Here is a 13,098-nt window from a genome sequence, read left to right as displayed (position 1 = left end):
TTGTGTGTGTGAACTGTGTTAGCACAGAGCCTAGCACACAGAAGGCACTCGGGAAGAGATCTGGTTGATTTTAATGGATGATATCAACACTCACCCTCTTTTCTCCTTCCCCTCTCCAGTCTAGGGTTTTTCTAACCCCTGCCTAGCCACACATTTAGGCAAATGTGTACAGGGTACACTCACCTGCTATAGTGATGTTCCCATTATGCTGTCCTCTGCGGAACACATCCATATCTTATTATTCATGCGGAACCTGTCCATAGCCTACTGAACTCTAAGTTCAGTCTTATGAAGAATTAACCTTGTCAGGCTTTTTTCAGCCCCACGAGGTCACAGTTTAGTTGAAATAACAGCATATATTTCATATAGGGTCCTAAGGATTAGAGGAAGAGATCTTGGAGCTTATTCTACTCCAACCCCCTGATTTTACATTTGAGGAAAGTGAGAACCAGACCAGTGGTGTGAGTTGCCCAAGGTCACCCAGCAGTTCTATATAAAAGCCAGGATCTGAATTCAAGTCCTCTTGATTCCAAATATACTGACTGCTTTCACACTTCAATGCCTCAGGAAATTTAAGCCTGGAGTTAATATTAGCTGCCTCAGATCACCAGGCTTATCTGTGCCATAATTTAAACCCTGGTCTTGTAACTGTCCTTTCCACACAGATGATGGGGGAGGGGGGCAGGGTTGAGGGAGGGCCTGGAACAATACCCAGCAGAATCAGGACAGGGAAGGGAGAGATCTTTCACCTGACCCCAAAAAAAATGAGAAATGGGGAAATACAGGCTTCTCCTATTAGCATAGTATACAATACATGAACATTGAAATACAGATGTTCTTTCTTCTTTTTTTATTTAATCACAACACATCAATACAACGGAGATCAAACCCAATTCAGCGGAGGCCACTTAAAAATATACCTTTGAAAGAAATAAACCTGTTTAAAATGCTTCTTTCACAGATGGAACCAAATTAAACAAACCATAACAAGAATGCAGAAAAGCCCTTTTAAAGTCCTCAGTAACCAAATTCCTGTGCGCCAGAAAGTGACAGATAACAGTTTTCCAGGTAAAAGAATACATGGGGAGTGGAGTGGGAAAAAGAAGATTAAACATTCAATGTTTCCACAAGACTACTTGAATGAATGACCTCTAGCACACCAGGATAATTATCCATTGTAATGTTTCAAATTAATTTGAAGTTCTTAAGAATAAAGATATTCGTAATATTGACCAGGGCCTGATAAATTCAGGCAGGTTATATTCTGTAACTTTAGTCTCCCAGCTGCCTCTTCTCCCACCCACAATAGTTTACACCAAGACCCATCATATCCTGAACTGTCACACTTCTGCTAGGCCAGGAGTGATTATTTCCTAGGTGAAAACTGTCAATCACACCACACTCCTAACAAGTTTGGTCAAGAACCCAAAGTAGGCACCCACAAAATTCACCCATCTGCTGCAAGAGAAAGACAGCTCATTCTTCTTGTCTTGGATGAAGCTGATTGTTCTGATTTGTCAACGCTTTGTTCAGAAATATAAAAATCAGAATATAGATTACCCCCCACAAAAAAGTGGTAATTTCTTATAGAATATCTTAATCTGTCAAAATATTCACAAGCAGAATTTATGTTAATGTTGAGCATAGTGGTTTGGAAAAAAATCTAAAAAGTTGTAGCTAAACAAGAAAAAACATAACAAAATACTAAATTAAAAGTTCCCAAGTTTTCAGGCAAAAGTGGAATCATTTGGAAACAATAATACATGTTTACAAAGTGGATTAGACACTTAGTACAAACCCATCACAGGATGTTGGTTTATATCCACCACTGCAATTTAATGTTTTGGACAAATTTAGCAACTAATTAAAAAAAAAACTAATACAAAATATAAAAACCAAAAAGAAGAGAGAAGAAAACCAGCCAATTTTTATAGTTCTTAAACAAATTTAACTAATATTGTACCTTTTTTCCTTTTCACTTTCATTTATAATTTTAAGGTGAAGTTGGCAACAATCCAGCTCAGCTGGATTTTTAAGCTTTCTCCCATCCCTCCTAAAGCTTTAGTTCTTTAAAAAGCTCCAATCTCAGTCCCCCAGGGTCTATAAGGCTTGCCAAGGTTTGTTGCCTGTGTTGGTGTTGAAGGGCTCAGTGAATTCGGGGACAATAAATGAAAAGAACCAAAGGAGAAGGGGAACGCAGATAGGGATGCCATGGAAGAGAGCAAAGGAGGAGAGAGTTTGGAAGAGGCAGTAACCACAGGGAGCACGGGTCCAAGGCTGCCGTTAGGGGGCACTCTCAAGGAAGTGGTGTCAGCATGGGATGCTGTCATTCTCCCCTGGTGGTGAGGTTCCGTGGAGGATGCTGTAGTGCTGCTGTTGCTGTGGCCATTCTGGGGCGGTGGTGGTGGCAACAGCAAGGGATGAGAGATGTGAGGGGGATGTCCAAAGGCACTGCCCCAGGGAATATGTCCAATGCCCGTGTGTGCACTATTGGCAGCTTCCCGCTGAGAGGCGTAATTGTTGAGATGAGAGACAAGCCGAACCCGAAGAGGATCAGACGTGTCTAGCCCTTCAATGATACTAAGGTAACGGGCAACTTCAGCAAGGCATTCTCTAAATCCTAAACTCCGGTAGTCCATGGCAAGAGCATGAGCATCAAAATAGCCTGAGAAAAAAAGAACAAAAGAAAAACCTCAGGCCACTGCTAGAAGTATGCTGCTTCATCTTCATCACACTCCTTCCTGACAAATGCAGAATACATAAATGACATGAGCAGGTTCCATTGGAAAACCAAGTAAATATTTTCTGTATCTCCTCATATACATCAAAACTTCTAAGGTCAAGCAAAAGTGTTTCATTTTGAATTAACATTATGTGCTTGCTAATGGACTATTTTCAAAGTCCATTTACCAGTGATGCCAAGCAGAAAGTGGAATTATACACTACTAGCTGATGAAACCATGTTCATTCCTTTTAATGCTTTCCTTCAATGCCAGAAAAATGTATCCAGAAATGAGAACCCACAGCACAGTGAAATTCATCAGACACACAGATGTATAACCTTATCTATCATCATAAGGCTTTTACAGGCACTTAGTCCTCATTCAAGTGCTTCTAGTTTACATATGTATAGACAGTTATTTTATTTTTCCATCTCTTTCCATTAGACTGTCCTTTCTGTGACAAGATTTTTTTTCTTCAAGGAAATATGACAGGGCGGTTTGTTTGTTTGCTTTTTTAAATCTCCTGGATGTGTAGATAAGGAGAAAAAAAATACCACTTACTTTTGGGGGAAAAAACACATTTCCCCCCCTAAATTACTATGGATTAACATGAGAGCCACTTCATTTGAATCAGCGCTGTCATAACTCTGGAAAGCCTCAGACAGCAGTCATTTTCCAAAGGAAGACTCTATTTATATTCTGCACTGGTATAATTTTCAGTCACTATAAAATGGTAGATATACTACATAAAGTCTCAAGAAAATGTGAAAATTGTACTGATACGCATACAAACAGCACATACATATTTATACAGAGCCATCAATTTTCTCCCTAACCCCAATGTCCTCAGTAAACATAAGATAACAAGTTTCATAGAATACAATTGGGCAGTGCCAAGGCTCCTTAAGGATAACTCTCTCCCCACCCCTCCCACCCAAGATATTAATGAGCTTTACCTTTTCCACCTGCTGAATGCAACATTTTGAGATGATCCACAGTCATCTGCAGAATTTCTGCTTTTTCTAATTTAGCTGATCCCTATGAAGAAAGAGGAAAGTTTAATTTCGTAGGATAGGCATTTAGTGGTAACTTCAATATAGGAGTACTCCGTTCTTTTATAAGCCACAAGCAACAAAAGTACTTCTCCCAGCACCCTAAAGGTTAATATTAGTTTATGAAAGTCACAAGGCACCAGTCGGCACACTGACCTTTCCACTCGCTCCATTCCTTACCTGCTTTTCAAAAGCACTGGGTACCAATCTCCTCAGCTCCGACAAACTGTTATTGATTCGATCTCGCCGGCGTTTTTCAATGATCTAACAGGAAGCATGCAAAACAAAGGGATTTCCATTAGTATCATAAATTCCGATGGCTCTCCCCCTTACCCCATCAGTGAGGGAGAGAGAGAATGTGAATTATAATACTCACGCCTCTGCGACGTTTCCTAGCCAGGATCTGGGAAGACGTAGATGGGGACATGGAACCAGGAGCCGAACTCAAGTTTCTGAAATAAACAAGGAATCACCAGTAAGTTAGGACAGGGCAAGGAACAGATGGAGTGGTGAGAAGGAATTTACTGCCCCCCCAGGAGCCCAGGAGACCGCGGCAGCAACTTGCAAAGTTAGGGGTTTAAACTCGGGCTGTGGTTGCCACTAAGTAGAATAGCCAGTATGCCGAGGTCCTGAACCCCCTTATCTCTAGTGCAAACAGTGGAATGCATGAAAGTGGGGGTCTCCTGTTCTTAGACCTGGCACGGTGATCTTGCACCAAGAAGCCACCCGGTATCTCCTTCTTGGGCAGATTAGCACCGCTGTCACCAGAATCAGAATCACATTCAAAAGTTGGAAGGGACTCCGGAGGTCGGTCACCCTACGAATCCCCTCGACAACATCCCTGAGCTGTCCAGCCCTTGCTTCAAGACCTCCCGTGATGAGGCGCACCAGGAGCCCCCGCCCGTGCCAACGCAGGGTCCTTTCCCCCCTGCTCCTCTCACCCATTCTCGTCAGCGCTCTCCTTCTCCACTTCGATGGTCTCGTCCAGCTCGCTGTCGGAGGAACTGTAGTCGGGGTGCACACGCTTCATGCTGGCGCTCGCAGCAGGCACCAGCGGTGGCACGCTCGGAGGGAAGACGGCGGGCAGGGAGGAGTTAACCCCGGCGATGTCGGCGCCTCCGTGCGCTCGGCTGCTCCGACTGCACACCCTCACACTGATCCCCCCTCGCACTTGCCCTCTGGTTAAAACTCAACCATCCCTTTCCCACGCTGCGCCCCTTCCCAGAGCCCAGGGGAGGGCGGGGGAGGAGCTGGGGGGAAGGAGGAGGGGGGCTCCCCGACGACTTTCTCCTCCTATACATCCAATCCAGCTTCGCGCTCCGCTGATTGGCAGCGGCTCAGGTGGCCGAGCACTGGGGGAGGGGACGCGGGCCCCTCCCCCTACCTCCACCCACCCGCCCCGCCCCGCCCCCGCCTCCGCCTGGCGGCTGAGCGCCGGCCGCGGATGGGGGTGGGGGGCAGGACACCAGCTAGCCGGCGGCCCGGGCCCGCCCCGCCCCGCCTCGCGCGCTCCGATTGGTCTGGCCGCGCGCCAGGGCCAAGCCCGCAGCGCCACCGGAGAGCCGCACGCGCCGCGGGCCGTGGGAAAGTGCCTGGGTCCAAGGCCGGCAGCCAATCGGGGTCCGCCAGGGGCGGCGGCAGTGGCGGCAGCGGCGCTGGCGGCTGCTTTGGCGGCGGCGCGGGGCGTTGGGATGAATGGAGGCGGGGGCGGGGGGGCCGCGCGCGCGGGCGGGCAGGGGCGGGGGGAGGTCGCGAGGAGCTGGCCGCGGGCGGGGGACGGGAGCGGGCGGCGGCTCCCCCGTGTGAACCTGAAATCTGAGCCTCCCCAGCCGAGCGGCGGCGGCAGCGGCGGAGGCCGAGCGGGCGCCGGGCGGGCACTGAACCCTGCCGGCCCAGCGCCGCCAGTAAATCACCGCTGCACCACGAGCGAGCGGCTGCGGCCCCAGCGGCGGCGACTGGGGCCACCCGCTGCCCGCGGGCGGGGGAGGGAGAGACCTGCGGCGGTCTTGCACCCCCTTCCCGCCAGCCTGCCGCCCGGAAAGCAAATGCCGCGTGCACCTGGCCGAGGGCACCATGCCCCGCCAAATCCAAGCCCTGCGGATTGCACCATCGCATCCCTTCCCCGGGGACCTGGAAAGGGCGGGGGTGGGGAGGTGTGGGGGAGGTTAGGTATTTGCAGACCCCCGTCACCCTTGTCGTTTGCCTTTGGGACTTCCCAGACTCCAAAACCTCTGTGAATTTAATTCCCAGGGAAATGGGGCGTCTGTTTGCTCCACATAGACTTGAAAAGGGTCCCCTGGGATGCTCGGTTTTGTTTTGTTTTGTTTTTTGGTGGGTTTTTTTTTTCTTTCCCAGTCGGTGGAGACTGAGCTCTGTCTCGGTGCTGCTGAGATGCACGTCCCTACAGGACGCTTCCCATCCCCACCCCCACCCAGGTCCCAGCCTTAGTTACCTCAGTCCGTCCTGAGTCGTTGTTAACACTACTTGCATGAAGAGGGGAGGGTGCAATAGAGAAAACCGCGAAAGATCAATCTCGCCACGGTTTAGACCTGCATCTGCTCTTTTTGCAGTCAAAGGTGTTTCCCTGTGATGGAGTGGATATCCTATTGGCAGGGCTTGTAATGAGACGACTCCAAATTCGTGTATAACCTGTGTTAAATGCCCACATTTCACTCTATCTCCTCGGAACCTCAGTTTTCCTTTTTAAATGAAGTGGCTGGACTAAATCTGAAGACCCTAACCCGGGGGTCCGTATAGGTGTTTAAGGAAATAAATGAACTTGGATAGGGGGGAAAAATTACAGCCTTATTTGCACTACTAGCCTCTAACTGAAATTTAGCATTTCCTTCAATTGCTTAAAAATATTATTCTGAGAAATGTCTCATAGAAGCTTCACCAGACTAACAAAGGAGTCCATGACACAAAAAAGGGTAAGAATCTTTGCAGTAAATGCTCTTCCGAGCTCCTCTCTAGTTCCTCCTCTCACCTTTAGAACTGGACGTTCTGGATGTCACTTAATATTTTTCTCCTGTGAAGCAATCCTGACCTAATGGGAACATCATAAATTCTCTTGATAACAATGGTGAATCCATGATTTTCATCCATCTGGGTGTTTCCTACACCAGTGCAGACTGCAGCCTCTGCAGACCTTTTCACTCTGTGTGATCCTTTCCATTCCTTCCTTTAGTTCATTCCTGGAGAATCCCCAGAAATAACTGGAGGTTTGGTTTGTTTAATACCTACAGAGCAGTGGACTTAAAGAGGGAAGAAAACTTGAGTTCCTAGTCCTGTCTCAGATGCATACTAGCTGTGCGATGAGAGGCAGATCATTTAATCCTTCTCAGCCAGTTTCCTCATTTGTAAAATGGGGATAATAATAGTACCTAGAGAATCAAATGAGATAAAATAAACCTTAAAGTTTAAATCTTAAAGTGCTATTATAATGAATTAACACTACAACTGACCTATCAAGATATTTGTTAAGCATTTAGCACAGTACCTGGCCCGTTGTTCAGTCTCATGGTCCCCTTTGGGATTTTCTTGGCGGAGACACTGGAGTGGTTTGCCATTTCCTTCTCCAGCTTATTTTACAGATGAGGAAATTGAGGCAAACAGGGTTAAGTTACTTGCCCAGGGTCGCACAGGTAGTGTCTGAGGCCAGATTTGAAGTCTTAAAGAGGAGTCTTTCTGACTCCAGGACTGGGACTCTATCCACTGTGCCACTTAGCTGCCTGGCACATATTAAGTGCTTAATATGTGCTCCTTTCTTCCTATTTGATATTTATTCCTCCTGTTTGATTGGCCTGTCTCCTTTTATCTTCCCATACATTCATGATGATGAATTTTAAACTACTTGTCTAAGGAAAGTGATTGTTGGTAATGTGCTACAGTCAACCAACTTAGTTCCACATTGGATCTTTCCTTTGCTGTTTGGATTTCCTGAAATTGTGATTCTTCTAAGAATCCAGAGTCTTCTGATTTACAGCATCGACAGAAAATAACCACTGCTAAAGAAATGGCTGAGAAAACAGTGAAACCACTGACTGCTTTTGCAAATGGAATTCAGGACCCTCCACTTTTACATCAACTCTGGCCCTTCATTACTCCTCTATAGCAGTGGTGTCAAACTCATGAAAACAAGACCACTAAATCCACATAACTGTACGTAAGGATTCTGCAGACCATGTATTGACTTAGAAACCCACATATTAATATCTGTGTTCTGTTGTATTTTTATTTGTTAAATGTTTCCCAATGACATTTTAATCTGGTTTAAACCACGCAGAGCATCATGGGCTGCACGTAGCCTGTTGGACACCTCTGCTCTATAGCACTTGTCCGAGATATACAGATATAGGTATATATGTACACACATACATATATTTGTGTTTATGTGTATATATATATATATATATATATATATATATATAAGACAACTACACATTTGTCATTGAAATAATATTGATTATTTTAGGCTAAACTTGTTATTTCATCAGCCTGCAAACTTGGCTTCTGGGCTTCAGTGAACAAAACTTTGTAAAGCAAAATAAATATAGGTACAATAAAACATACATAACATTGATTTGTGGTTTTCTAAGACAATATGCACTAGTAGAGATTGAATTCTATTTGAGTTTGACACATTGGTGTAGAATCCCTGGTATGGAAACTTCCTTTACCTGGTAGAGATAGCCAGTGACTTCCTCTGAGACTGCCACCTGTGGTCACATCTATGTACCGATCTTTCTAACTACAAGACCCACCTACCATACACTATGTATCACTGCCTCACAGGGTCTACCAACATACTTACTCTAAGGGGTCAAGAGTTATAATATTCAACTTGGGAATTTTCAAATACTGTAACGCTACGATATTTTTGCAAGGGGTAGCTAGATGATGCAGTGAATAGAGTGATGGGCCTGGAGTCAGGAAGACTCTTCCAGAGTTCAAATCTGGCCTCAGACATTTACTTAGTTGTGTGATCCTGGGCAAGTCACTTAACCTTATTTGCCTCAGTTTCCTCATCTGTAAAGTGAGCTGGAGAAGGAAATGGCAAATCACTCCAGTATCTGACAAGAAAACCCTGAATGGGGTCATCATGAGTCAGACACAACAGCAATAGAAACTAAGATATTTAGTGGAAAAATGTTTTATCAGCTCTTAAAATGTGGTCCTCTTAAGTAGAAAGTAGACAGTGAAGTACCAAAATATAGTAAACAATACTTGGTATCTTAAAAAAATATATTTTATACAAATAAACATTTACTATGTTTTTGATTATGAGAGGAAATCCATCTTAAGAAAAGAATTAGCACTTGAATATAGAGAAGAGGGTCATCAAATATCTATTCTAACTACATTTTGCACTTGGCTTGGAAAAGCTAGGGACTTAACTTAGGGTAACAATGGTAAGTGACATCAAGGATTCAAACCCAGGCCTTCTCACTCCAAATCCAGTGTTCTTTGCACTTTGCAACAGACCTTCCCAGTTTGTAGCTTTTATGAATTGTTTTAAGAGACAAAGCTATTTTATATAAACCAAGTCACTAACAAACCTGCCACTGTGTATAATACAGTTTTTAAAAAGTCTATCACCGAGGTAATTATTGGATCTGGATTATCTAGACCATCTACCAATGGCACAGGATTTTTAGACTAAACACTGGGAAAGTTCAAAAACATCAGCTGGAATCTAGAGCCCTCTAGCACCAGAATACCATTACATTAAAAAAAGAAGTCCCAAAAGATTCATTTTGAGATGTAATAGATTCAAATTCAACTGGGCAGTTGCCAAATTGAATTTCATTCTGTGGTGTTAACCAGGAATCTGGGAAATGCCATTGCTTCAAAATCCTTAGTTTTGACCACATTTTTCTGTAAGGAAAGGAATTATCCAGATCAATTGATTCTGCCTTCTGGTCTAGTTGATGTGAACACAGGAAGTAAAGGGTTAAGGTTTTAAAGGAAATGTAAGGTTTTTACACTTTTTCTAGTCCTTCAATAAGTGTGACTCAGTCTTTAGTCAAGCTTGGGTAAATTAAAATAGCAGCTTGCCCATTGACTGGATGATGATTGACACCCCCACCCCAGGGCATCTTTTTAAAAGCTGACGCTGTGTGTCTACAAACAGTGGAGGGAAGACTTTGTGGAGTAGGACTTGTGATGGTCTAGAAGCCAGCTAGCATGTGGATGAACCTAGTTCTTGAGAAGTACTGGGTTTTTAACCTTTCTCCTTGTGCTTCTACTAGAGGTTGGGAGATGGGGGGATTTCTTTCTCTTCCTCCCCTGCATCTGTCATAAGGTATTGCAGCATCTCAGCAGGGCCTCTAGGTGGTTACCCCCATACTGCTAGAGGTCTGGCTCCACAAAGCTCTTCTGCCTCAACTCTGTCTCCAGAGTGGGCAAGCTAGCTTTTTAAAGCCCATCTGGACATTGTCTGTCTTTTACCTGCCAGTAGCAAGCTAGCCTACTAGTTACATCAGGCTTGAATGAAGGTTTCTTTAGGTTTATAAAGGTATAACAGTTTAAACTCTTCTTTATACTTCATTTAGAACCCTAACATTTAGTTGTCTTTGTTATCTGCCCCTAACATTTTTTGGGATTATATCAACAAGAAGGAGGGGAGAAGAAAGCATCTGTTAATAAGGGGTTTCTGACCAAATTTCAACTACCCACTACGTTTCAAATTTAATTTTTTTATTTCTTCACATAATATTAATACTCACATACATACAAATAAATGTACATGCAACAAAAAGATAAGCCTTCCTTAGGACCTTTGCCTCGCTGAAGACTTCTCACAATTAAATAACTTATTGGTGCTGCTCTTTGGGTCAAAGAGACCTAATTTTGAATCCCTCATCAGATACTTATTAGCTGCATGGACCTGGGAAAGTTATTTAACCTGGAGGCAGCTAGGTGGTGCAGTGACTAGAGTGCTGGACATGGGGTCAAGAAGATCTGAGTTCAAAACTCACAGATAGGAATTGTATGACCCTGGCAAGGTACATGCACTGACCTCAGTTTCCTCCTCAGTAAAATAGGAAAAATAGCCTCTTCCTTGAAAGGTTGTGGAGAATGAAATAAGACTAACATGAGTAAAGCCTTTTGCAAACCTTAGAGTTTACCTAAGTGCTAACTTATTTAATCTTTCAGCCTCAGTTTCTTATTAGGAAAAAGGAAAATAATACCTGTAGTGCCTCATGGGGTTGTTGTGAGGATCAAAGGAATTAATGTATGTAAAGCTCTTCTCAAGCTTTAAAACCTATGTAAATGCCATTATTATTTTTCTGTGTTAAAAATCTGAAAGGTAAATGACAATGATTCCTCAACATCCTTGTATCACATCATTCCTTTGCCAGCACTGATTTGCAAGATAGAAACCATTCCAAATAGTTCAGGTCCTTTGCTAAAACTGTTTTGCTATGCCATGCCCTTGATAAGAATATTCAGATTAAATAGTCTTTATAAATGGTGGGCAAGAGAGTGGCCAAAGTACCAAAGAAGAAACCTACATTAAGAAAGGAAAGAGCTGCTGACTTAATTGGAGATCTTGGACAAATCACAATTTTTCAACCTCAGTTAGTTGGGACTCTATAAAAGGCTGATTATAAGCAGCATTGCAAAGATCTTTTTAGGTATAGTCAGCCAATGTTTGGAATACTCAATGCATGTAAAGGACCATTAAGAGGGTTAGTGATAGGAATGAAAAAGTGAGTTCTGTACCTCATTTTACCCATATATTAATTCCTCATGGTATATTGCATATCTCATGAAGTTGAAAAGAGTAAACAAATAATTAGAATCACTTTAGATTAAAGGCATCATGGTGTTATTAGAAAACAACCTTTAAATGTACTTATGAAATATGAGATCAGCTATTAACTTGTAACTTGTTAACAGCAAATCATTTTAAGTAAAACTAAAGATAAGTCCACTTTTTAATGTAAGCTTTTGAATTTGTTTATGTATAACATTCTTCTGACCATGTATGCTGGGATAGACTATAGATTGATGGATTCGGTGGGTGGTTCTTTTAGTGTGAGAACAATCTCAATGGGAATCCATAAACAGCTGCTTAAAGATGTCATACTTGAACTTGGTGCCTGTTTTTCTCTGTTCCACTGCTAACTCTAGAGGATATTCTCATATAGCTGGCCTGCTTTTTTGGCTCATCATGCGCCACAAAGATTCACTTTACCTCTCTGTGCCTCAGTTTCCTCATCTGTAAATTAAGACCTTGAACTCTTTGATCTCTAAAGGTTCTTCTAACTAATTTTTCTCATTCAATGAGGCCATTTTCACTATCGAACATTTAAGTCACCCACAACATTATCTTCCCAGCTTCATCATATACAAACTTCCTTCACTAATTCTATTCCATCCAAATCATGGGCCTTGATATTCCCCAGTCATACCCATGCCTTTATGTATACTAGCCATTCCCAAAGTATAGTCCACAGACCCCTAGGGGACCCAGTCTGCAAGGTCAAAACTATTTTCATAATAGTACTAAAACAATATTTGCCTATTAAAATACTCCCCCCTTTTCCAATCACATATCTGTGTTAGGGTAGATTTTCTTAACATACTTCAAACAAAACAATGCATCTCAACATTGAATGAATCAGATATGAGATTATAGATGTCTTCTGCGAAATCAGACCCTAAAGAGATTTGCAAAAATATGTAAAACCATGTCACTTTTCTCACTAAATTGTTTTGTTTTGGGAAATATTTATTTTTCATAAAATATTTTTAACATGTAATAAGATTATTAATATTTTAAAATTAAGTTAACATTTTAATATTTTTGTCAGATTTCATTTCTAATACAATAAATATTATATTAAATAAACAAATGATCTTTGGAGTCTTCAATAATATTTAAGAGCATAAAGGGATGCTGAAACCAAAAAAATTAAGAACTGCTGTTGTGTACCATCCCCCATTCCTAGAATGGTTTCTAGGACAAAACAGGCATCTCTTCAACTGTTGAAATCCTTCCCTTCCTTCAAAGTCCAGTCCAGATACCAATTTCTCTGTGAAGCTTTTCCCAATTCTTTGCTATAAGTGACTCTCATGTGGAGAGATTGCTGCATAGAAACAAATGGCCCCATATGTACCCCAGAAAATAAACAGAGCATCAGACTTTAATTGAATGATATTCAGACCTTCCAGCTTTTGGAGATATTGCCATTAAAGCTTTTTAAAATCCTGCTGAATTTTCACAACGTAAGGCAAAAATGAGGATATTTGTCTTTACCATGAAGTGAGAGCTGAATGAAATTAAATATAGGACCTGATCTAGCCTCTGGATT

The 13,098-nt window shown here is 42.7% G+C and overlaps 1 protein-coding gene across 1 annotated transcript; it reads right to left on the bottom strand.

Annotated features, from left to right (window-relative positions):
- Nucleotides 1–835: 835 nt before the first annotated feature.
- HEY1 (hes related family bHLH transcription factor with YRPW motif 1) lies at nucleotides 836–5,130 on the bottom strand. The gene is made up of 5 exons (XM_020976213.2): nucleotides 4,717–5,130; nucleotides 4,152–4,227; nucleotides 3,956–4,039; nucleotides 3,680–3,761; nucleotides 836–2,665 (listed from the first exon to the last, which is right to left on the bottom strand). The coding sequence occupies exons 1-5, from the start codon at nucleotides 4,803–4,805 to the stop codon at nucleotides 2,070–2,072; spliced, it is 927 nt and encodes a 308-aa protein (XP_020831872.1). The 5' UTR covers nucleotides 4,806–5,130; the 3' UTR covers nucleotides 836–2,069.
- Nucleotides 5,131–13,098: the final 7,968 nt, after the last annotated feature.

The sequence above is a fragment of the Phascolarctos cinereus genome, unplaced genomic scaffold (assembly GCF_003287225.1).
Source record: "Phascolarctos cinereus isolate Bilbo 61053 unplaced genomic scaffold, phaCin_HiC Scaffold_4;HRSCAF=312, whole genome shotgun sequence".
Classification (NCBI taxonomy): Eukaryota; Metazoa; Chordata; class Mammalia; order Diprotodontia; family Phascolarctidae; genus Phascolarctos; species Phascolarctos cinereus.
Note: the sequence above shows the minus strand (reverse complement) of the source record. Positions and strands in the feature narration are given on the sequence as shown.